The 25,763-nt window shown below is 53.7% G+C and overlaps 1 protein-coding gene across 1 annotated transcript; it reads right to left on the bottom strand.

Moving 5' to 3' along the window:
* Positions 1–100: 100 nt before the first annotated feature.
* On the bottom strand, positions 101–25,708 carry PTPA (protein phosphatase 2 phosphatase activator). Its single transcript, XM_050319960.1, has 10 exons — positions 25,585–25,708; positions 23,887–23,987; positions 22,616–22,702; positions 17,569–17,694; positions 16,737–16,854; positions 15,176–15,275; positions 14,198–14,322; positions 13,593–13,693; positions 9,073–9,180; positions 101–4,701 (listed from the first exon to the last, which is right to left on the bottom strand). Exons 1-10 carry the CDS (start codon positions 25,607–25,609, stop codon positions 4,627–4,629), a joined length of 966 nt encoding a protein of 321 aa, XP_050175917.1. The 5' UTR covers positions 25,610–25,708; the 3' UTR covers positions 101–4,626.
* Between the last annotated feature and the right edge of the window lie 55 nt (positions 25,709–25,763).

Genomic DNA, 25,763 nt, shown 5'->3' with positions numbered 1-25,763 from the left:
CGGGGCCTTCAGCACCTCTGCCGTGGGATCCCAGCCCTGGAATCTTTTGTTTCTGTGGGTGTGCACACACCGAGCATCAAGGAGCCCGAATTCTGATGCAGGATTTCGATGTTATTTATTATCCGTGTTACAGTTGCAATCGGGACCACGGGGAGCGACTCGTTCCAATTTTAGCCACAACTGCATTTACGCCACGCGTTGAGCCGGCCGATGGAGACATTCCCAAGCCCAGGCTTTTTATAGCAAGCAGAAGCACCCACTCCACCCCCTGGAAGGCCTTTTCTAACCTCTAAAACCCGCTCACAGCCCTGTGCTCTCCAGGACAAGTGCATCTCCAAGCTGAGGATGCCCATCACGGTTCAGCCCTCGCTGAATCCGATGGGAAGGCCCTTTTTCAATTTGGCTCATCCTAGTTTGAAGTTTGGTACAATTTTACAAGACCTGTCTGTCCCCAGGACGCTCAAGAAGTTTCTCCAATGTCAATGGGAAGAGTGCTCATCCACTGAAGGGGAAGCAAGGCTAAAGATCTCTCCTCTTGGCTATTAGAGCATGAAACGACCTCCAAAAGCCCTGTTAAACTCCACAGCTGAGCCAGGAGAGTCCTTGGTGGAGCAGCGACGAGATCCCTGTGAGCTTCTCAAACGTACACGGTTCCCACTGGCAGGGAGAATCCAAGTTACATTAGCAATGATTGTTAACCACCCATTCCACCTTCTCCCACCCATTTCTGCCTCCTTCCCTCTCTCAGTAAGGAAGTCAACACAGTTGCAGGGATAGGGTGAAGACTCCAGGGCTCCTGTGTGGTTCAGCTCCAGGTCCTTGGGGTACAAAGTGCAACTTCATCCTGGCAAGAGCCAGCTCTAACCTTGCTGGTCCTGCACTGGGGGCTGCGTTGTTTATTCACCAGCAGGAATTGTTTATTCCCAGCACTGCGTGAGGGGACAAGTTACTGCAGCAACAATGGCATCAAACAGTTTTATTCTATTACTCCCAACCCAGCACGAGGCTCCCTCTCTCTCCTCCTACTTCATTTATTAGTGGCTGCCACGAGAGATCACTCATAAAGGAGGGTTGTGAAGACACAGGAGAAGGCTGATGGCGATTTTCAAACCTGCCTCGTGCAAAGGCAACACCCGTTAAACAGAAACACACAAACTGCCCTACGTGTGGCAACCCCAGCTCTGAAATCTGAACTTAAAAAACTGGCTTGGCCAGAAACCCACGCTACGTCTGCTTCCCCTTCACTGCACGTCATGTTCACCGAGGGACGAGTTCAACTGCCTTCAAAGAAAACATTTGTGATCCAAGCTGACATTTCTGCTCCCCATCCATCCCTCCACGCTGCTGCCGCTTTTAGCAACGTGCGCTCGCACAGTTGGCCCGTGTTGATGGAGAAGATGTAACCCAGAGACAAGGAAACAGGCGTTTGCTCAGCACAGCTACGCTACCTCCAGCCACTCTGTGAGGAGGTCCAGGTTTAATTTAATCCAGGTATAATATAAATCCAACAAAGCTGCTGAACTAAACTGATGCTGGAAGTCCTGAGTCAGCTCCTACAGCAGGACAGGAAAAACATCTGAAGAAAAAGGTTCCAGTTCTCACCCTGCCTCAGAAACAAGGCTCAAACATCCTTTGGTTATGAGAGTCTCTGATCTTCAAGAAGTATTTGCTGGCCTGGGATCAGGCTTCGCACATCACCTACCTGCCAAATCCCAGCCGGGAGGGGGGTGGGCATAGCAAAAAAGTTAATAAATAAAAACATACAACCCAACAGAAAGAGACCTAGGAAGGACACAAAGACTGGATGCACTTGATCATGCAGTTAAATAACAAGTCAATTTTGGTGCAAGCAAAAGATCAACCACCAACACAGCAAATGCCACTTCCTTGTGCCGAGGGCTCCGGCCTTCGGCTTCACTGGCTCTGCCCCCAACGTGGGAGCAAACCCCAGTCTGAGAGAGACCAACACAGTCACTGGTGCAAAACACAGAGACTTTAATTCAAACTACAGTGCGGGAGGAGGTGGGAAGTGCTGCTTTGGACATGGAGCAGCCCTGGGTGGTGCCACACGTGTGGTTGTGCCAGGAGAGGAGCGGAACCCCAAGAGGCCGTGGCGGACGCCGTGGGAGTCAGAGGGAGGCAAGCAGGTGGCTGCCACGTGACAGGGGCACATCCCAAGCGGGCTGATAAGACTCAAATAAGAATTTGCTGCTTGAAGTCCCAAAATATCCAGCAGGAACAATGTGCAGACTCAGGCAAGAAACAAACACAGCTCTGCAAGAGCCTCCTCCCACCTCCTCTGCAGGTCCCAAGCTCAGGGACACCGTCCCCAGGGAGCAGTGGCTGCAGCTGCAGGAGAAGGAAGCATCTCTCCACCCTTTTTTGGTGCTGTACTCCACATTCTGGGTGTCCCTCCCATGCATGGATGTCAACATTTCCACCCACCCTTTTGCATGGAAGCCCCATTTCCATAAGGTGACCAGGAGAGATGCGTTCCCGACCCTTGGGCAGATTTGGGAAACCAGAGGCTTTTGTTCAGCCACTGCTGGCCAGATGCTGCACAGCCACACAGCCATTTAAAGCACGTGGGCACTTGCCCAAAGCCACACAGCAATGTGAGGGGACATGGGTGGAGACATGGAGGGTCTCCATGCCAGGCACGGGCTGCTCTGCTGGAGATGGACTCATCGAGCCCCAGCAAGCACAGAGGTCTCCACCATCACTCCAGGAGTGGATCCATTTGGAAAGCCAAGACAAAACACATCCCATTTAGGAGTAAACAAGACTTAAACCCCAGTCTTCCATTTTCATTTAAAATACAAGTTTATAAGTTGTTTCAGGCAGGTCAACAGCCCTTTGCCCCCACCCCCTACCCAGGGCCAAGCCAGGATCGGTCAGGGCAGCAGCAGTGCCAGCAAGCTCTACTTCAGCTCTGTGGACACTTCACTGCCTCCTAATTTAGACCCTTTTCTTGCTCTCCTTCCCCTGAGCGCCTGTGAGAACCTTTACAAGAGGGACTGAGTAGGTTCTGGTAAAAGTAATGAAAAAATAAAAATAAAATTTAAAAAAAAAAAAGAAAAAGAAAAATCACAAGCAGGTTTCTCTCCCCCTCCCCAGCAGTAAAGCAGTGCAGCAGCAGAAGCTGAGCAGCCTGGCACTGAGCAGCCCCACTGCCCCTTCCATGATCTGCAGGAGTGCCAGAGGAAGGATCCCTGCTGCTCCTGATCCTCAGCAAACACCAGACCACAGCCCAGTTGCCCACACCCAGCCCAGAAACCCCAAGAAGCATCCCCTCTCCAGCTGCAAAGCTGTGGACTACCTTGGTCGAGACCTGTGGATACAACAGCTCACCTCAAACACAGCGCCAGCCATTTCTGCCCTCCAGGGATGCTGCTGGTGTGATCCACACCACCTGCCTTCAAGATGCTGCTGGCACTGGAAGTGGCACTGGAAGTCTGGTCCCTCTGCCTGAGGTCCAGCACAGCAACACCAGCAGGGAATGACAAAGGGAAAGAGCTTTCTCCAGGTATAACCTGCTGCCCTGGGCTATTTATGCTTTCTGTTTCCAGCACAGGGATATAAATGCACGTAAAGCCACATGCTGCCCCATCATGCTGCCTGTGCTCCAGGGATGCCTCCCTGAAAGAGCTGGGATCAGGCTGCTCCATGGGGAAATCCCTTTGCCCTGGGGCTGTCACTACAATTTAGGACCAAGCAGGAGCAAACCACGGTCAACTTGTGCCACTGAGGCCAGCCCAGCCCTGGGGCAGCAAAGCACAGGGAGTGCAGAGGGCAGGTTGGACCCAGCCATGGGTGTGTGTGAACGTGTCAGGGTTTGTGCCCCTTAAGAGGGAGCCTGAGCAGTGTCTTTGCATAGCTGTTCCCACAGAGCCAGGTCCCTCCAGGGACCTTGTCTCCAGCTCCAGAGCCACAGCCCAGAAGGTTCCCAGCTTCACCCAAGAGAAGAGGCGCTACTGGGAAAGAAAGGGAATCTTGCAGGAGAGACAGAGGGAGAGGGATTTTCTTCCCCAGAAAAGGGAGAGATGGCACACCTGGGCTTCCAACAACCCGCAGACATTCCCTACAACTCCCTTTACCCGTTCCAGACCTCCTGAGCAGGGAGAGCTGGCTGCCTACAGACACGCACAGGCTCACACCTCGCCCCGCACGGTGGTTTCCCAAAGCAAACAGCAACAGGAAACTCCAATGAAATTCAAAAGGGAAATCGCAGTTACCACTGCCCGACACACACACACACACACACACACACACACACACACACACATGCCTTCCTCCCCTCCACACCCCTTCCTCCCGGGAAGGGAAGCAGAGGGCCTTTGCTGCAAGGCAGCCCCTACCCAAACCCATTCCCGAGCCTGGAGCCGCGCGCGGCAGTCGTGGACAGGCACAGCCCTGGCCTGGCCGCAGGTGACACGTCTGAGGGGAGGACGTGCAGGAGGAGCTGCTCCAGGTCCCATCTCCCGTGCAAGGCCGGCAAGTGCTTTGGATGTGTGGTTGCCGATAAGGATGTGCAGGAATGGCTGGGCAGGGTGATGAGGAGGGGTGAGGGGAGGAGGAAGAGCGCCGCGCTGTGCCTCCGCTGCTCCGGCTCCTCCCGCGGCTTCCTTAGGATGTCACAGGCTGGATGGGGAGCAGGCTGCCGAACTTAAAGTGCTGGATCACAGGAAACTTCTCCAGGCACTGCAGGAGGGGAGATAAAGAGAGGTGAATTCAGGAGACATTTCCACCTTACAGAGGCAGCCAGAGCTACATCCTGCCCATAGGGTCAGGAGGCAGCGAGCTCAGGGCAGCTCAGCTGAAGGCAGAGGGATCAGTTCCATGTCTCCCCCCACATTTCCATCAGGCTCCTCAGGCCAGTAACACTTCATAACCTCATCCCCTTCCCTTCAGCCAGAGCCTTTTGCTTGCTGACATTCAGGCCTGGAGCATGAGCAGAAGCAGCATGTCTGTGTCAGCAGCTTTCTCTCTCACCACTCTCCTTGCTCGAGCTGATCTCTTTGAAGAGCTTCACCCTATAAACACTGAGAGCTGCAGAACCCCCCAGGGAAGAGACTTTCCCTCCCCAGGCCAGTGCCCACACTCCAGGTTTGAGGCACCATCCTGCAGCCTCAAGGCGCTGCCCAAACAGCATTCCAGACTCTCAGGTCTTTGATGGACAAGCACCAGTGATTTTGCTGCCATAGCTTAAGACACAATCCTATTCTCAACAACCCCTCACTCCTGAAATTCCCACCCACCATGGAAGAGTCATGGCCACACTGGCCCCTGCCTACAATCAGCAGCCTCCCAGGCAGATGTTGGGGACAAAATGCACCAGGCTTTTCTGAAGCACAATTCCTTCCTACCAAAGGGAAACAAGAGCCATGGTGTAGTTACAACTCTCCTTTCCATAGGAAGGAGCTTTGTGCTCTCCACGGGGCCAAGCTGTACTCGCTGCAGCAGGGGAGAGCCCAGCTCTGGGGCTGGGGAGGAAGAGTTTGCTGCAGACAGCTCTTCCCCAAGGCAGGACTCAGGAACAGGCACCCTGCCCTCGAGCTGTCATCATGGGCAAGCAGGAGGATTTGTGCTCAGAAGCCCCAGCCTACAGTAATCCCTTCAGAGCCAGAGGTTGGTTCCAAGCACAAGCACACCGGACCCAAAACAAGTTTGGAGGTGGTGAAAGTACAGCACGGCTGCATCCACTCCTGGGGGATAACAGCCAGGCAGAACACCACAAACCTCCATGGCAAGGCACCAAGGAGAAATAAGTCCTTTGACCATCAGGGCACGTCACCTTCAAAGCTTCCTAATGCTCAGAGCTGCTGCCATCTCTCCACACAACCACTTAGACAAATCCTCAGAGGAAGCAGCACTGGATAACAGTGACGTGAGGGAAGAGCAGAGAGAAATGAACACTGGAGATGCTGACAGCTAGAAATGTCAGCCCAATTAGCTCCAAGGAGTCCCATGGAAGACCAGACTGGTTTGGGCTCCAGGTGAAGAGACTTTACCACCAGTGGGAAGAAGGGGTATCCATTCCACTTAACACATCGCCAGCCCAAGAAGAGAGGAGCAAAGAAACTTCTCCTTCTGTATCCAGCAGAACTAACACAAATTTACTGGATTATTAGAGGTACCAAGAGACAGGACCCTCCTTGCATCACCTGTAGGTGAAACTGATGTACCCAACACTAGTTCAGTGGAGAGAACAAGCTTATTTCTTCTTGCCATCATCTTGATCATGCTGAAGGTCTGCTTGGGACTCAACTGTGGAGTAGATTCATGCACCAAGTCCAACCTTTAAAGATGGAACTGGGACTAGGTTAGTTACAATGGAAAGTATTTCCCGACTGACTGCAGAGAAAGAAAGGTCAGGAGACTCAAAAGCAGGCTCAGGGGAAAAACATCAAGGCTGCTGCTTTAACCACACTCTATTCTGTCGACTTCTTCACTCGCCTTTGATGGAGAGAATAAGAAAAGCCCTTGGACTTCCAAGAGAACACATCTTCACCCATTATATTATAAATAGACACATTTGGGATTTCATAAACACACAGAGCTGAAGACACGTTGTCTTTAGTCTACTGCCCATGCACCCTGGAGTGCCTGGACCCAGAGCAGAGCTCCCAGCCACACGGACACACCTGAGCTTTCTGTCGGTTGCTTAAAGTCATCCCATAGAGGAGACCCAGGAGAGACAAAGCTTTTTAAACAAACCAGGTCTGGAGCTGCCCCAGTCCCACCAAGTGACAGGAGGCTGTGAGTGAGCATTTGATTTCTCCTGCTCTGCTTCCAGGCAGTGACCCCTCGGCTGTGCTGCTGCCTCCCCTCAAGCCCGGTCACAGTCAGCACCGTCCCAGCCAGCCCAGATGTGTTACAGAGCTGGAGCCTCCACCTGAGTGTCTGATTTCACCTGATCTCATTGCAACAGGGCATCAGAGGGGCAGGGAGAAGGGAAGGGAAAATAAATAAAAGGACGTCTTGCTCTCAGCTTTGCCAGTCAGACAAAGCAACACCACAACCCCAAACCTTCCCTCTCTTTGCCATCACACACTCCAGGTTCTGCCACGGAGAGTATTATATCTATACATAAAGAACCAGTGAGGACCCCTCAGCAGGAGTCTCCCTTCTCCTCTGCCCATCCAGGTGAACACAGGCACCATGCAGTGCCAGGAGAAGACACTGCTGCACAAGAATCATGTGTTCTTAGGACTAGCCAAATATTCCTTGAGGAAAAAATATAAATTTAAAGCTCTCTGCTTAACTCAATGTTTTTTACACCTTAGCCTAAATTTTTGTCATTACCCTTCCTGCAGTTTTTGCATTCTCCCCTTGACACAGCTACACCTCTAGATATTTCTAGAAACCCCCCATTACTGGATCCAGAACTTTCATGCAGAGTGTCACCTGCTACTCAAAACAGATCAAGGCCTCCAGAAAAGGCCATGCTTTGGGTGCACTTAGAAGAGCCAAACTATCTCCCAGGCTTCAGAGGATCCCCGAGCTGTGCAGTCCCCAGCCAGGGTACAGGTAGATCTGCCAGCACAGAGCAGCCCCAATACATCAGCAGACATGAACATTGCACCGTGGGCACACCCCTGCCAAGTTCCTCCAGTCAGGTACAGGTGGCAGCCACCACATGGCACAGGGCATGTGGGGCACCAGGCAGGAGCACCTGAACATCCTGGGGCGTGTGGGATGCCAGGGGAGTACCCAGAGACCTGGGTGAAGGAATTGATCCCAAGGAAAGGGAAGGCCATGGCAGAGCTGCCAAGGCAGCAGCAGACCACACTGACACTCCAGGATTTAGGGGACTCGTGTTTCACTTTAACAGCACTCACAGGGTCCTCTCCTCAGACCCCCCAGCTATCACACCAGAGCCTCCAGCTCAGAGTTTCCCAGCAGGCAGCGTCTCCAGCCCTTGTGAGGGAGCTGTGAACAGGGGCAGCCTCAGAGGGGCAGCCCAGGGGCACCTCCCCCTCTGAGGAGCAGCCCGGGGCACCCCTCCAAGGAGCAGCCAGCCAAGGGGGTCGACCCCCAGCCCTGCTTGTCCTCTTTGGAGGCTGGGAGGAAAGCTGAGCTGGGGGCGGAAGGAGCCAGCGGGCCTGGGAGTGACACCTCACAGATTAGAGAGGTATGTGGCCTGGAACCTAAACACAGGATGTGCAGAGCAGAGGAAGGGCTGGGGGAGGGAGCGGCAGTTCGGCACAGTTTAACCCCTTTGTGCGCTGGGCCTGAGCACTGAGCAGAGCTGTCCCTGAGCCTCAGCCCTGTGTCCCAGCAGCAGGAGCAGAGATGTGTCACCAGCACAGACCACAGGGGGTGGGATTAACTCCTTCAGGCACCACTGGGTGCACCAGGGAGTTGCACCATCCCTGCTCCTCCAGTGCCCTTGGCACAGCCCAGTGTGTCCTGCAGAGCCAGCACTGTCCCATCCTGCCCAGCAAGAGATGTTCCCTCCAGAGGCCCAGATGTGGCGGTTCCTGTCCTGCTTCCTCGAGCTCAGGGTTAGCTCGAGCAGGAAGGGGAGATAAGGGAGAGCCAAAACTGCCCAGCTCCCCAGGTCAGGGGTTCACCAGGAAAGCCTGGGGCAGCGCCAGCAGTGCTGGTGGGCTGAGGGCTGCCAAACCAGGGAGGTGGCTGTGGCCATGGACAGGACACGTAGCAAGGGGAGATCAGTAGGAAGCATTCAGCCTGCTCTGGGGCCCTTAAAACATGGGATGATAAACTAAGTCTCCTCCAGCTGGTAAAATAGTGGGGGGACCAGACGGATAAGGAGGTCAAGACATCAGCCCTAATTTGGAGACCTGAAATCTGCATTATGGGAAGACAAGAAATGACAAGAGTCATGGCTGCAAGAAGTGGCCATTTTGGGATTGGTTTTGGGGCAAACACTAGGCAGGCAGGAGCTTCCTTCTAGCCAGCAGCACCTGAACTGTCCAAGGGCTCCCACGCCACAGTCAGCAAGGGGCAGCCAACAGCTGTGACAGGGTCCCCACACCAAGGAGCAGCACAAGAGCTGACCCACAGAGCTGTGGAGGGGAGGAGGCCCAGCAGCCTCCCCATGCTCACCTCTGCCTTGTACATGCGGATGAGGCCCTGGTTGACCTTGGACCAGGAGGGCACGGCGCTGATGTTCCAGAGCTGGTTGGAGTGCTCGGCAAAGGGGCCCGTCTTCATCTGAAAGAGACCCGAGCGCAGGGCTGAGGGAGCCGGGCCAGCCAGGAAGCTCGTGCACCAGCAGTGACTCACACTCACACTCTCTCCAAGCAAACATTCCCACCGAGCCCTGTGACCCACGCACCAGCCACCTCACTGCCACTTCCCTCCCTCCCTCCCTCTGCGCTCCCTCCCGCTGCGGCCACATCAGATGAAGCCGTGGCAATCCAGCTCCCCTCCTTCCCTGATAAAATTAAGCCTTTTCCTGCCACGCTTTCCTAATCAGACGTCCCCCTGCACACCTCCCTTTTAATGACTGCATTAAAAAAGCCCCACGTAAGTCCCGTTCTCCCCTCCAGTAGAGCTTGGCTCAACGCCGTTCCTATTCTACCCAGAAACCTCCCAGTGCAGCTCTGCTGGGCTTTCCAAGAAAATGACTCATTCCCCATTCAGATCAACAACAAGCAGCAGCGACAACCGCGCTGCCTTCCCTGAATACAGAGGGCAGTGCAGGTTGGCAGCAGCTCTGTGTCCACAGCCCACTCCACACCTGCCTCCAGCCGAGGAGGGCTCTGGTGGAGGTAGGAGCAGAGGGGACACACTCCAGTCCTGCTCTCCAAAGCAGCTCCAGAGCTGTGAGCTGCTGCCTTGCAGCAAATGCTTTACATATTTTTATTTTTATTTTTTTTTTAATACTCCAGTGTTTCTCCTCCCAGGGTGAGTAGTTTGAAGGAAAGAAGGCAGGGAGGGAAGCTGCAATCGGGGACAGTTGCATGTAGATTCCCTGGGTAGTTGTCTCCCCTTCTTCTCCATGAACAAAAACAGACCCTCAGGGAGAAAAAGAAATACAACACAGCCACTCTGACTGAGAGAAGTTCCCATGACATCAGAAACCACAAGGCCGAAGCTCACGCTAAAAAGGAGCGTGGGGAGAGAGGAATCTCTTGGACTCTTGTTCACGACTTGGGGTTTGAACAACTAACCCCTTCCCTCCATGCACGCACAGGCCTGGAGAGAGGGTGGGAAAAGAGCCTCCAAAACAACCTCTCTGTAAGAGCAAGCAGAGCCAATCAATCTGCTCTGGGAAATTTCTGCAATGCCTGTGTGGCACCAGCCTGAGGCAGAGAAAGAAAGAGAGGGAAAGGGTGGGGGGACCCAAAATAACCCCCACTTCTTGTGACGTGTTTCACACCCACTGACCTTGGGGCTGGAGCACCAGGGGAAGGGGGTCTGTAGCTGTGCCCAGTGCTGGGAGGGCACGGATGCTTCCCCTCGGTGGTTCCCAGGAGCCGGGGGATGATGGATGAGCCGCTTGGCCATTCCTGCTCCCCTGCACCACACGCTTTCCTCGTGGGTACAGGATGAAACGTGCAGGCACACAAAGCACGGCGCTCACCGACAGTGCCAGTGCGTTATCCAGCGCCGAGATTCGGCACCGGCGGGCACCCACAGCCAGGGAGATCCGCGCCAGGAGGCTCCTCAAAGAACCCCCTCCCTGCACAGGAGCTTTGGCTGCATGAATTTTGATGCTGAACCTTCTCTTGGCATCACCACCCTTCACAGGGGCACAGTTTGCACCAGCCACCACCACCAGGCTTTGCTTCTCTCCCTTCCCAAGCTGGAGTGAGCGTGACAGAGTGTGGAGGAGGCGGGCAGGGCTGGTTGGCTCCACGCTCATGCCTGGCACAGCCACCACTGTGGCCCTCCTCACCCAGGGCACCTGGAGAGGGATGGCTTTGCTATGGCTTCACACTGGGGAGGGAAAAATAAAGAGGGTTGAAAGGGGGAACAAAAAAAATCCATCTCCTTCCAGCCACAAAGGGCGAAGAGGGAGAGCTGGGGGGGAGAGCGAGAGGCAGCGAGAGCGCTGCAGTCCCGCAGTGACCCCAGGGGAACAGAGTGAGTCAGAGCAGCCATATTGAGCAGGAAATTACTCACAGACGCGGCGTTCCTGCCTCTCGGTTCCCAAGAGAATCGGCCTTTTGTAAATGGTTCCTCTGTCAGTGCAGGGGGGAGGGGGACGGCTGAGGCCGTGCTTTCCTGTCAGCTCCTTCCCTTCCAGCAGAAACCCGAGCCCTCCCTTCCCAAACCTCCAAATTTAGAAGCCAGATTGAAGCTGAAATTCCTGCTGCCTGCCCCGAGCTCTCGGAGGAGCATCTGGGGCGAGTGCACTGAACGCCCACAACAGCTGGGGGGCACCCAGCACTCCTCATCTGCACACACCCCCTGCATTGCTGCCCTCCACAGCCCCTGGGCAGAGATGCTCCCAAACGCTCCCCATCCTCACACCTGCGGGTACCACGCACACCCCACGGCACACTCTGACAGGCACAGAGAGGCAGCAGCAGGGGAACAGCTTGAGTCCCAGCCAGCTCTGCAAACCTCACCCTGTTCCAGAACCACGTGTTCAGGTCCAAACCCACCCCACAGATTTCCCAACAGCAGGCCAGCTCATGCAAGGCTCACTGCCGTGCCTGAGCGCAGCTGTGGGGAGGGTGCCGTGGTGGGAACAGCCTGGACATCATCTTGCTGCTGCTTTAAGAGCCTGAGGTTTAAATACCCACGTGGCGAACACCACAACAGGGGCTGAGAACAATATCTGCTCAAGAGAATATTCTCTCAGTTGACAGAAAACAACCTACCTCAGTTGTAGCCTGCTGAAACAAAACCCGCTCTCGTGTCAGCAAGACACACCAGACCCACTACGGGTACTGCTGTGGTGTTTGCTATGTGCTTAACACCTTTAAAGGAGAGCTGTTTCCAGCTGACAAGCTCAGAAGAAAATAATATCATTCGTTTATTCAAGTCTTTAATCCCTTCTATCTTTTTTCCCTGCTATTATGTTTTGTTGTTGATTTCAGAGGGAAAGCATTGGGAGGGTGCTGAGGCTGCCTCACCCCCTCTAGTGGCAGTTACAGCTTTCCTGGGCACTTGGGAGGGGAAAAAACCCAACTCTTAAAAGCCAAATCTTTATAAAAAGGAACCAGTGCTGGCATGGAGATGGACTGAATATACCATGGATTTGGTAATGCAGGTTGTTGCCATCCCTTAAGGCTCACGGTAGGAGGCCCGAGAGGAGGGCTCCTTGCCACCAGGTGGCACTGAGGAACTCGGCAGAAACACTGAATTCCATGCTTCCCGACAAATGTGCAGAAAAAGGGACTCAAATCACTTATTTTAAAAGCCTGCTAAAAAGCCGACTCTCTGCAGGCAGAAGCAGCGTGACCTGAAGCAGCACGATGGTGCTGGGTATTTTAAACTTCACCTGTCATCTGGGCGCTGCAGAATTTTCTACACACGTGTCAAAAGATGTGTTTTTCTGTTTCTAACAGGTCAGTGCACTGTCTGGATATCAGAGGCCCAAACTAAAATAAATCTTGGACCATCTTGGCTCCTGCTTTCCTGTCCTCGTCTTGATCTCTTCCACCAGCACCTCTTTACTACCCGTGGCATGATTTATCTCGGCATTAAGGGTTAAACCCTGTGAGGTGCTGAGTACCAACAATCCCTACCAGATTCAGCAGGACTTGACACAGCACCTCCTGGGGTTTAGGCCAAAGGCTCCTATGAAGATTTCCTACATGAAAGGGTAAGTTCATAGTCTGTAACCTCCCTTCTCATCTAATCACTAAATTAGACAGGCAAGGAGGGGGGAAAGCGAACAGAACAAAGGGGAAGAACCACACTCTGTCCTTCAAAATTAATCCCATCAACTCCCTCTTGCCAGAGACAAGAAATCCCTCACCACAAGAGAGCGGGTAGTTCTTGCTCTCCCTCTCCAGACTCTGAGGGAGCTGGGAGAAACACGGCTGGATCCTCCACGGATGCTGAGGGCAGAAAGCCCTGAGCTCCCTCACTGAGACACTGCCCATGGCTGGCAACAAGCTGAGGATCCCCAGTTCCCAGAGTGCTGCCCAGCTGGGTGAGTCTCAGCACCCTCTCTGCTCTAGGTCCGTTGCAAATAAGGTGCATTTAATGAGCTTTTGGTAGAACCTGGAGGAGAAGGAGCAGCACAGAAGTTTGGGAGCGTGCCCTAAGCAAGGGGTGGCCCAGGGCTGCCAAGCAGCACCCAAGGGCTGGAGGGAAGGGAGGCTGTCTTGGCAAGCCCAGGCGATTTGCAGCTCCTACTTCATCTTCCTAGAGTATCTGCAGGAACCAGTCTTCTCCATCCAAGTTCCCACTGACTGATCCAAGGTTATTTGTTTGCTCTTGTTACAGCTCCCTTCAAATACAATCCAGCTTAATAACACTTTCCTCCCAACATCCCTGTCTCAACCCATTCGAGGAGAGCACCTCAGCCATGCAACAACAGTTCATCTGCACAGTTCCACGACAGCAAGCAAAGCAGCAAAGGAGGAACAGAAAACCACAGCCAGAGCCAAGTATCTGATGTCAAGAGAACGTCCCTGTGGGACAAACCTTCCACTCCTCACCTCTGTAATGAAGAGGATGCACTCCAGGAACATGAAGTCCTTATGGTTTTCGTTTACCACCTTCTCATCCACGAAGTGCCGAGGCTCCAGACTTGGATGGTCTAAAAAGAGTAAGACACAACAGGAAGCAACCTGTAAGGCAACCCCTTCTGAGACCAAGTTCAGCCAGGTGCTGTCCTGCCCCTCTTCCAGAAACACAATCCTCCCATCAGAGCTCTTCAAAAGTCAGCACAGAGCTGCTCCCTTCTATCTCATCTCCCACTCCAGTGCCTCTGCAGGGAGAAAACTCCCCATGGCAGAAAATGCATTTTCTAGCACCAAACCCAAGACTCTGCCTTTTAAAAACCTTGTAGCTAATTGCAATAAAGACAAACGTACTGTACAAGGAACACTTCCATCTCCCAACCTAAGCGACCTGCTTTATTTGAAAAGCTGAAGGGAAAAAGAAAAAAAAAAATCCAAGCCCAAAACACTTCTGCTGTATTATGTACAAATTTTGACAGATTTGAATTTAGAAGTCAGCCCCAAGTCCCATCTTCTCTGCAGCCTAGACAGATGGGGCAGAGGGCAGGCTGGGACACGAGAAGAAGATTTTTTATTAGTACCTATCAGCTGGGAACTGCCCCATATGAAAGGCAGGAACTGGAAGTCATCCAAGCCCCACACGCCCTGGCTGCCAGCAGGTTCCATCCTGTAGGTCTTCTGAAGTTTTCGCATCACTTCCAGGTACCTGAGACCAAAGAGAGAAGAAGGGTTAAGACAAGGCCTTCTTCTGCCTTTGACTTCCATGAGAACAAGAACAACCAGTCTGGAAAAAGACACAACTTTATCCTTTGTAAGCAGGACCTCCACATACAGCACAGTACATATAATATATATTCAGCTTCTTTGCCATAGGAAGCAGCCTGATGGTACCCGACACCAAATTCACAGAGAAATCCAGTGGCAGGGGTTTATTTCATCTGCAGTGTCTTATGTTGATGCAGATCTTTCCCCATCCCCACTGTTACCTGAAAACAAGTTCACTCTCCTTCAACAACTTCCAAAAGAGCTCAGGAAGTTTGCCACCTTACAGCAATTGCTACTTCCACTTTTCAGGTGGAAAATTAAAGTGCTATTGAAGGAAATTGTTTCCATGCCACCAAACAGTGATACGGCTGGGATTGGATCTCTGGACTCCAAACACCCAATCCACCAGTTTCATCACTACCAACTCTACCTCCTGGGCTGGAAACACATCTAGAGGAGCAGTGGAGGCCTGCTAGTTGCCTGGATTTTTTATTTTTGATGCCTGAGGAAATGTTACATGCTCTGATCAGATATTCCTGCCTATCACAAAACACAGCTTCACCCACAGAGCCCAGTAACTTGTGTTCAGCTAAAGTAACTTCCAGAAGGACACTCAGCCTGTACCAGACAAGGGGCCATCACCTCTTTTGGAGAGAGTTATAATGGGTCGGGGTACAGTCCATTAAAAAGTACATCTGCTCATAATTTTGTCTAAAATTGGCTTCAGCTTTCCCACTCTGCCCTTTCCCCCAAACAGCCCAATACTTCCAGCCCTTTTCCTTCCATTGCCTCACCTGTTAAACACTTTGAAGACGATGGCCATCTGGTCGTCCACTCTGAGCACACCAATTTTGCAGAGGCAGCAGAGAAAGGCTGCAAATGCAGCTTCGTGCCCTGGAGTGAAAAGACACGAAGACACACGACACTGGTGACTCTGGCCCCCAGGACAACCTTTCTGTGGGCACCATCACAGCTCTTCAGAAATCACAGCAGTCACAGTCCCCTCTCAACCCTGTTTGTCACTGTGAATACCACGAGCTGACAATATTTCATCCTCGTGCAGCACCCACCCAAGTTATACCTTCTAGACATTCATGAGTTGATTATTCACTTTAAGAAGAGATTCTTAAGGAAAAACAGCTCCAACACTGGGCATGCTGGGAGCAAGGCAGGGACTTTCCCAGGAGCTTGGCACAGCAGGGGAAGTGCAGCACCACAGAGTCATCTGCTCAGGGGATGCAAGAGAACCTCACATCTGCAAGTAAACAGATTTTCTCCCACTTCAAAAATATCTCTGTGTCAGAAGGATGCAGATCCCACGACACTGCCAGGAACAGTCTGTCCCAGAAGGTACTGGGATCTCAGGCTGGGCCCCTGCAACTTGGTCCTCCAGCTAACAGCAAGGAAAAGAAACAGCAAACCCAGAAATGTCTTTTAGTGGAAGGGATCATGGAAGAAGGGAGAGTACAAGATCAGCAGCTCCACACTATGGACAGGTGCAGCTCCCAGTGTAGGAACGAAATGCACCTACAGCCTGGCCACTGTGAGCAAGGACATGGGCCTCTGGCTTGGGACACATGGGAGGGGAGGAGAGGCTGAATTTCCTTCCCTGAGCTGACCAAACCCCATCCAGCGAGTCCCTTTCCAAGGACAACATCTCCCCCTGGTGCCAGTGAGCCGCAGCCAGCACTGCACAGCCTCCAGCTCTTCAGCCTTTTACCCACGGCCTCCTCTTCCTCTCCCTGCCCAAGTTTCCTTGCACCCACAGCATCCTACTCTCCTGCCTTTTGGTGAGGACATGGATGTCCTCCAGAGAGAGGAGCAGAGTGTGTAGACAGTTCTGTATTTAGGTCTTGTTGAAGCCAGTGTGGTTACTTCAACCTGCATTTCACCACCTCCTAGGTGCAAAATGTTTCTACCTTCGTATTTCAAAGCCCCTCTGCAAGCAGCGATGTCACTTCTAGGGAGCACCAGAGCTCAGGACACCTCCCACTGAACATGAACTCGGTTCTCACTCTAGTTCCAATTCAAGCCATTGTATTTTATCCCTTTAAACTGCCTATTGCAGCACTCCTGCAGGCAGTGAGGCAGTTCCTACAGCTATTCCCAGAACAGCTTGGTTCCCATTTCCTCCGATGAGATGTGAAAGGGTGTCACAGCTCCAGCACAGCTCCCAGCCCCAGCTCTCAGTCACAGCCCACAGAGGACAGAGGGGTGAGGGGGGCCCAGAAGGAAGGTGTTTATTTCAAGCTGGAACTAAAAAAGTGGTAATAGCATTTAAATTAATGCAGCACCAGGCTCCAAAGGGTCCCTTCCCAACTAGCCCAGCCTTGGCCAGGGTGCCAGCCCAGGTACCTGTGCCGTAGTCAATACGGGTGGAGTTCCCCACGGATTCCTTCAGGTACACAGCCACTTCTGGGGCAGCGTCAGCCAAATGCTTGGGAATCACTGTTGCCACCAACTTCTCTGCTTCCTGAAAGACACAAGACTTCCCTGAGTGAGTGCAGATTTGCCACAGTCACCCTGTGCTCAGGCCCTGCTGCAGTGTGGGAGCTGCAGTGGTGCTCTCCTGCAGTGCCCAGAGCCAGCACTGCAGAGGAGCAAACCCTCCTGTTGAAGAAGTCATCTACAGAGATGGAACAAGTCAGGGAAAGCTTGGCCTGACACCTACCCAGGCCACATGCATCCTGCAGGACAGAAAAGCCTCACCATCCAAGTCCACTGACCCAGTTACCCAGTGAGCCATCTCCAGGACAAAAGCAGCTGCAAGGGCTCTGCTGCTGGGACTGGGACTGGGCCACCTCCAGCACCCAGTGCAGGGCAAGTGCTCTGAGCTGGACGAAGCTGAGCAGTTTTCCCAACACTCCTCTGATTTTGTGGCACAGTGGGCAGTTAAAAAGAAACAAAATTCCTTGGGCTTGGAGAGCCCTCCAGGTTCATCCAGAACTTGGAGACCCAGCCAAGACCATTTACATGGCCCATATGCTCTCACAAGAGGGACAGACAAGCACCAGGCCAGGGGTAAGTGAGGCATATCAAGAGGTGGATCCTTCACAGCTTATCTGAGCAACTCCTCCACAGGCTGCTTGGCTGCCACACAGTGATGGAGCCATTCTGCCATCCCTGCTGGACACACTGCCCTTCTGAGGGAGCTGCAGGTACCACCACACAGGAAACACACGCTCACCTGGTCTAGTTTGGCGTACCAGGTCCTGAAGGCTTTGTTCCCAAAGCGAGAAGGCTGATCCACTGGCGGGGTTTCATCAATCCATCTGTCGAGGGTGTTCAGCAGAGCCACCAGCTTTTCAATGGGCTACAGAGAGCAAGAGGGGTCACAGTGGCATAAACCAGAGCAGTCCCTCAGCTCTGACATCTCTTCCCAGGATTGGAGTCATCAAAGCACATATCATTCTTTCCAGGGTTGGCAAGTGAAAATGGGATGTGTCAACCCTCCTCAGAATGCAGGGGGGCTAGGAAATCCACCCTTTCCCTCAGGAGATCAGTCCAGAACAAAGTCCAGCCTGAGGCAGACTCTCCAATCACCCCCACAGTCTTTCATGAGTTGTAACAACACTGAGCTCCAAAATCTCTAGGAGAAGAGCTACAGCAAGCTCCTGGCTGTGGGGCACACAGGGCTGAGAAGGAGGGGAGTGCTACACAGTTCAGGGGCCTCCAAAAAAAACTCAGGCTCTGCACCTTGAGGGCTCCATGTTCTCCACAGGATACAGCACCGTGTATCCTCACCAGTGGCTGATGATGTGATTTAAAGGCCCTTCTCAAGGCTCTAATCATTGTCCTGAAGTGTCTCTTAGGAGCCAGGATTAGCAGCAATGCTGTTAAACCACCACACGCTTGTACATCAAGTCAACCTTCCCAGCATGATTCCTGCTGCTTCAAACTCCTACCAGCCAGGCCACCACGGCAGCTCCAGCCCAGGAATACCCACTGCACGTGGCAAAACACAACCTAACCAGGGGAAAAGGCAGCCTGGTTTGCCCACCAGTGCTCCCATTGGAGCAGGCAGGAGAAGAAGCTCTTGGCTCCCAGATACAAACACAAAGCTGATGGGAAGACAACAGCAACAGCAAGACAACAGCCACCATTCTTACACCTAGTTCTGTAAGTGAGGAACCTGTGCAGGATGTGTGAGAGCGGCCATGAAGGAAAAGAGAGGTGAAGCAGGTGACACAGCACCTGTGCTGTCAGACCAAGGCTGGCCAATGCACACCCTCTCCCTGCCCAGGGAATGGCTACACCCCACACACACCAAGAGGCAACACCACAGGCAGCATTTTTAGCAGCTCCAGACACTTTTAGGACGCTCTGCTGACAACTGGTCAAGCCTGCCAGAGGCTCTGGGATTCTCCTTGCCTGACTCGGAGCAGCTGGAGAGCCGTCAGCCGCCACAGCAGCTGGCCAGGCCCCGGGCAATGTAGGCTCCTCTGTCTCGAGAGGGGATTCCTCCTTCAAGGGGACAAAGAGGACAGGCGGCAACGCGGCTGGTTTGACTTTGCTGGAGGCATCGACCGTGTGAAGCCGGCTGGTCTCCTGGGCTGTGGTTCAATTCCTCACGCTGCTGCTGCCGGGAGGACGAGGAAACAGCAGAGCCCAGCAAGTTTCCAGCCCTTGAAGTGCCAGTGGAAGGGGGTGGGCAGAGGTGGGCACGGCAGAGCAGTGCTCCCGCTGAGCCAGCTGAGGATCACTCCCGGGAGGGAGGGTCTCATGGCACACACAAAGCCTCCCACAGACACTGACTCCAGAGGTACCACCCCAAGGACATGGTGGGATCAGCCAGTGGGAAGCGGGATCAGGCAGGAAAGGGATCCACCTACCTCACAGGACCTCGGCACTTGGCTGCTGAGCCAGACTACAGGCTGGGACAAGGCCTGAGCACACCAGGAACACAAAAAAGCCAAGGGACAAGAGAGCCAAAAGCTCTGGGTGGTCCTGGAGCCACTAACAGGCCAGTGCCCCAGATATGTGTGGACTGAAGCAGCACAGCCCCCTCTGCTCCTGCTCCCAAAATGCTGCAGGAACACAGCACATCCCCACTGCACTGGGCCAGGTTGGGCCTCAGCCCTACTCCTTCCTGGCTATTGCATTCCCCTCCAATTAAGCAACAGCATCCCCAGCACTGGGCTGCATTAAATAATTAAATCATGCTGGTGATTTATCCGCCGGCACCAGCAGCTCATTATGAGCAGCCACCGTATTTCAAACCCTCTCCACGAGCACTCGGTGCTGCCTGGATAAATGGCTGGCACGGACCAGCTCCTTCCCTGGGGAGCTGAGAGTCCAACCTCCCCTTCCCCACTCGCTGGCTTTAAAGGGATTAAAAGCCCAGCCCCACTGAACACGGGAGAGCAGGACCCAGCTGCCAGATCAGCCACACCAATAAATAATTAAAGAGTTGCAGCTCATTTTGGGCTCAAGGCCCTTTGAAAGGGGGTTACTGAAAGAAGCAGCTTCTCATTGTCCAGCAGAGGAAACCTGTACATCCAGGGCTGACCCCTGTGGGGGAGGAAAGGAGCCTGTGGGAACACAACCATCAGCACCACTGCAGCCCTGTTTTGCCTGGCTGGGCTTTTAAGCTCTATTTTTGCTTTACCTTTCCAGTGATCAAAGCAAGGGCAGCCTCCCCCCTGCTCTCCTTGCTCTTCTCATTGTGCTGATTTTGCATCTCCTTGACCCTGAGTCTGCCACCGGTCCCAAAGGCAAACCACAGAGCTTCCTTCGGAGCACAGACCTGTCAGCAGCTCTCAAGAGCAGGAGCCAGGCAAACAGAGGTGCTGAGGAGGCATCACGGCAGCCAAAGCTGTCCATGGGGGCCAAGTCCACCCCTCTGGGCTCCTCGGGTCCTGTCAGGGGGGGAGCTGCTTCCCCACTTTCCTCCTGGAAGCAGAGCAAGCCACAGGGCCAGCCAGTTTGCAGCCAGTGTCCCCCAGTAAACTGGGCTGTTGGAAGGGAAGGGCTGCTCCTCACACAGCCAAAATTAACCTCCTCCTCCTTGCTGCACTTCTCCTCTGATCCAAGTCACTGCTCCGGGCCGCAGCCCCGGAAGGATCCCTGCATGGAAAGCACTCCCTCCAGGAGGGGAGGGCAGGTCACAGCCTATCACTCACACAACCTTGTGCCAGACACAGCGTCTACAGCAGAGTCCTAAACAACAGCTCTGCTATCAGTGCCTGTCAGATGCCTCCAGCAAACCCCAGACAGCTCCACAGAACGTTTCAGTGGGAGCACAGCAAGCTCAGCAGGTCTCCAAGGGGGCTCAGCCCCCACAGGATCCAGCTACTGCTCCAGGAGACAGGCTGGTATCGACACACGCTCTCTGGAAACCATTAAGCTTCTCTTTCAAAGCAGAGCAGAATATATTTTCCTTTTTTTATTCCATGGCAAGGCAACACCAGTAACTCAGAGCGAGGATACCCGTTCTGCAGAAAGGATTCCAGGAGGTCATTTGCCAAAGGAAGGTGTCCCTGGCATTTGATCAGGGAGGAAGATGGGATGGCACAAAAGCACATCAGCAGCAAGTACAGCAAAAGAGAAGAAAGCTGAGCAGAGATGCAAGCAGAGGCCACGAGGGGCTGAGCCTTTAAAAGCACAGATAAGCAGTTTGATCTACAAAGGAGCCCGTGTGAACAAGCAACCTCATCAACAAGGCAACCCTGGGGATGCTCCACCTGGGCCTCAAGTCACAGGCTCCTGCTCTCCTCGGTGTGGGGGGTATGAGATTGGTTCCCTGCCTCTTCCCAAGCATTGTGCCTCTTAGTTGTCACTTGGACTGGGACCATGGATGGAAAACATTCCCTCCAAGAGGGCTCTGCTGCAGACACAGCCCTGGTACAGCTTTTCCTGACAGCTCAAAGGTTTGTAGGAAAAGGGTTGGGTTTTTTCCCCCCACTCTTTGTTTTGCTCATTTTTAATGCTTTGTTTCCCTAGAACTGCTCTGTGAATGGTTGGGAACAAGCGAGATCCTGACAAAGACAAAACTCAAAGGTGAAATGCAAACAGCAGAAAGCAAGAGCAGCATTTGACAGCAGTTTCTACTGAACTGAAGGAACAAAAGGTGGGCACAAAGCCTGTTAGGAAGGGGCTCATTATCCCCATTCCCCTCCATGAACTACAAGGGAGTCTCTCATTCACACGCTGGCTCCTGTGTGCCTGCTTCAGACACGAACAACTGGGTTAAAGACCATCACCAGCTGCCTTCCCACATCAGAATGAAGCCATAAACACACAGGGCCCAGTCTGCTGCCCATGATCTCTTTACATCATTCTCAGCTTTCTTGCACCGCCACGATCAGTAAAAATGTACCCAGAAACCTCCTCGCTGCAATGCAGAACAAGGGAGGGGAGATCCAACACCCAACATGTGCTGTGTGGATTGGCAGCACCCAGAGAGCCCTCAGGGCAGCAGTGACACCAGTGAGGGTGCCTGCCCTTTCCCTCTGGCTCCAAACCATCTCTCTGTGCCCCGAGAAGGTGAACAGACATTAAAACTGGCCATGGCAACAGGCAGGGCCAGGTGACAGCCATACTCATGGAAGGGGAAAAACAGGCCCTTTCTGCTTAACACCTTGGAAGGGGCAATCCCGCCCCTCAGGTTAAACCTCTCAGCCCAGCCCAGCTCCCTGTGAGCTCCACAGCCCCCCCAGCACAACCCTGGGCAAGGTGCAGCCACTGATGTGCCTTGAGGTCACAACTGTCAGAGCAAAGCTTGCACAGCTCAGCCACAGCCTGGGACAAGGGCACTGGTGCTGCTGACACAGTCTGAGTAACGAGGAAGCCCAGGGACAAGGAGAGAAGTGATTTGCCCAAGGTCCTACAGAAAAGCCAGTGGGAGAACAGGAATGGTAGAGACATCTCAGCCTTTTGCCTGCAACCAGGAAAGAATATCACATCTTCGAAGCACCCCTGATTGAAGCCAGACTGTGAAAACAGGGTCAAAACGTGTCCCTTCTGCACCCTCCTTTTCCCCATGGCTTCTATCCACTTGCAACTCGCTCAGTGTCCCACCCAGTGAGCACACACTCAGAGCCTCTGCATCCTGGAGTGGGGATGGCAGCCTGACATTTGCATCCCCAAGCATAACCCAACCACACTCATTCTCCCTGGCTCCCGGATAAGCTGCCAATTCACTCCTCACCTAGGAAATATTCACTGTAGAACCAATTAAAAAAAAAAAAAAAGGCAGGAAAGGAGAATCAAGGGGATCCAAACTCTTCTCCTACCTCTGACACTTTGTATTCACAGGTCAGCTTCTTGCCCCTGACACCTTCGTTCAGGGTGAGGATGAAGCCCATGTAGTCTGCGTAGGCCTGCAAACACACCGAGAGTGCAGGGCATTAGTGAGTGCCCACGGGCTGTCTGAGCACAAAACACAGCATGGGAGCACCTTAAACCCCAAGGAAACCTTTCCCAGCACACAACCCTGCTTCCTTGGAGACACCCGGGGGTGCAGGGCTTGCTGTGAGGCCACTGCTCTTTTTGGCAGCCCCAGTGGCAGAAGGCAGATGGTGACTGCACTCTGAAAATTACAGAGAGGAGCATCCTAAAATCGCTCACATTGCCCCCAAAATCATCCCCTCAGCTCCTATCGGGTCAAATTCCAGCTCCTGAGCTCTGCAGAGTCTCAGCTGTGCCAAGGCACCCTGCTCCTCCCAGACCTGTGCCATTATCTCCCCATTCCCCCTTGGACTCTTCCCCCGTGCTCACGCACGATAGGGAACTGGGACACAGCCCAGGCTCCTCGCTGCTCCTCTCTTTAAATTTGCTGCTTTTGAAGCATCATCTCCAGTGCAGCTCCACAGCTCCAGAGCAGCCACTGTCACCTCCCCCTCCTTGCACCAAAATCCTGACCAAGAGCAAGTCCTTAAACCCAGTAGACTAAAATTAGAAGCTGCACTCAGAGATTTGCTTGACACCTGGATGCAACTTCAGCATCTTTCCAGACATCTCAGGTCAGTCATCGAGCAAGAATTTGGTGGGACAAGTCTGGGCCAACACCCCGATCCCTCAAAGGTAGAGAGGGGAGAACCTGCTGTTCCACCAGCTCCACACATGCTGTAAACAAAAATTATCCTGGAAATTGAAGGCCTTGGCTCCAGAGCCTCTTCCAGTACAAAACAGTGGGAAGGCCCCAGGACCAACCCAGGCAGCAGGGCCATACTCAAGGTGGGCTCAAACAGCACTGGGTAAGTCTGGTTTGGGTATAAAGTACAGGCCAGGTGGGATTAAACAGTCACCAGGTTCCCATCCAGCTTGCTGGGAGGGAGCAGGAATCATTTCTAAGCATCTCTGGTCTCCCTCAGCCTCTGGGCTTTCCCTGGCTCCCTCCTCCACACCTCGCTGCCAAGTCATTTTCCTACAAACAGGCACAAACCCATTAATTTCCCATTCCTCGCCCAACCCTGCTTTACCTCCTGGCTGTTCCCAGCCCAGACCTGGCTGCCACTGAAAGCCCAGCAGCATTTCCCAGCTTTCCCTGTTCCCAGAGCCATACCTGGGAGCGCTTCCACTTGGCCATGTCGGAAACCACATTTATCTCCTTTTTGGGGATCATGAAGCATTGCTGGACGGGAGGAGCCACCTCCTCAGAGGCACCTGGGAGATGCAAAAAACAGGTAAAACAGAGGCAGTGGAGAAGAAGAAATCCTGTATCTTCCTTTCTTTGAAATCAATGTTTAATTAAGCTCTCTCAGAGCCCAGGATTCAGTATTTAACACAAATGTGAGTTGTTAACACATTAGAGGGTCTCTTTCCTCAGCACCTGAACCCAGGATGACCCTGTAGAGCCAGAAAAGCTCCAGGAGGTTAAAGGTAATTTGTATTTTGCTCCTGGTAAGTGCAACCACCAACAGCAAGAGGCTGTGCAGAGAGGTCTGTCAAGGAACCTAGGTGCTAATGTCAATTTAGGAATTCTGTCAGAGCCACTGTGTCCACCTTTTTAATCCCAGATTTTCTGCAGGCACTTGTCCAACACCAGCTGTCCTGGCACGCTCAGTGACTGGTCTCCACATCTTGGCCACTTCAGGCACTGGCTCCCTAACAAATACCACCAGTTCCAACTCCTTAAAGTATTATCAACTGCATTCACACAGAAAACACCACCCAGAAGCATCAGCAGCCTTTTTCCACAGTGCTGCCTGGCAGGCAGATCAGATTAAAAGGAATCCAAAGTCCCAGGAACCACGCAGAGCCTGCTATAGATTTATCATACAACCTTTGACAGTCATCTGACTTCTCTGCCTTTCACCTTCCCCCTGCACAGAACAAACCCAGCCTCATCTCCTGCCCTGGGGTGTCACAGCGCCTGGCTCATTCCTGCAGAAGTTACAGCAAAACTTCCAGGTATGAGGATGAGAGGAACAACACGTGATGAATTTCAGTGAAAGGCACGTGTGTGTCTCTCCTCTGAAAATTCTGCACACAACTCACAGCGACATCACGAATGGAGCTCTGCTTTTAGAAGTGTTTATAACACAAAACCAACAAAAAACTCCCAAGTAGTGGCGTAAAAAGGCAAACACTGATGTGTCCATGAGCGCAGGTGACACATAAATCCCAGCGGGGTGGCCAGGGCAGTGTCCCGGGCCGGGGATCCAGGTGTTTGCCCTTCATAGAACTTTGTTTCATCTCTTTGCATTTGTTTCGCAGCCATCGCTCCTTCTGCCCCACACGTCATTTAGCGCCTCTTCGGAAGGAGACCAGGAATAGTCACAGAAGGGCCGCAGGGGTTACAGTGTTTTAGGGTGAATACACAAGAATCCGAACCTGCTGGTGCGATGGAGCACAGCGGGTCAGTTCGACGACGAGAAGCAGCTTGGCCCGAGGAGACCCTTCCAGGGGTGTGCGGTGGTGCGGGGAGGGGGGAGTTAAATTCGGGGCATCCCACAGCAAACGCCCCCCGTTCCGCGCGGGAATCAGGCACAAAACCGGGCTGGGGGTGACAGGGACCCCCGATCCGGCGGCTCCAGGGGCTCAGCCCCGACCACCCGCCTCGAGGGCCCCGTCCCTTCCCCGCCCTCAGCAAACCCCCCCGCGCTCCCCTCGCCCCGGGCCGGGCACTGCCGCCGCCCCCCCTCCCTCCCGCAGCCCGGGCCCGGCGCCCCCGGGGCGCAATGCCCCGCGGTCGGCGCACTCCGGCCCCCAGGACAGTCCCCTCGGGGGTCCCGAGCGCAGCCCCCCGGCAGCCCCTCACCTGCCCGCCGCTCGCTCTCTGCCATCTTCCCGCAGCCCGGCCCGGCCGCCCCTCACCTCCCGCCTCCGCGCAGGCCGAAGCCGCCGGCGGCCATCTTTGAGCAGGGCACGCCGCCCGGCCCCGCCGCTCCCGGCGCTGTCAACCCGCGGCACGGCCCCTCTCGGCCGCCGTCGCGCCCG

The sequence above is a fragment of the Myiozetetes cayanensis genome, unplaced genomic scaffold (genome assembly GCF_022539395.1).
Source record: "Myiozetetes cayanensis isolate MyiCay16 unplaced genomic scaffold, myiCay2020 scf23, whole genome shotgun sequence".
NCBI lineage: Eukaryota > Metazoa > Chordata > Aves > Passeriformes > Tyrannidae > Myiozetetes > Myiozetetes cayanensis.
This window is presented reverse-complemented; position numbering and strand designations above follow the sequence as displayed.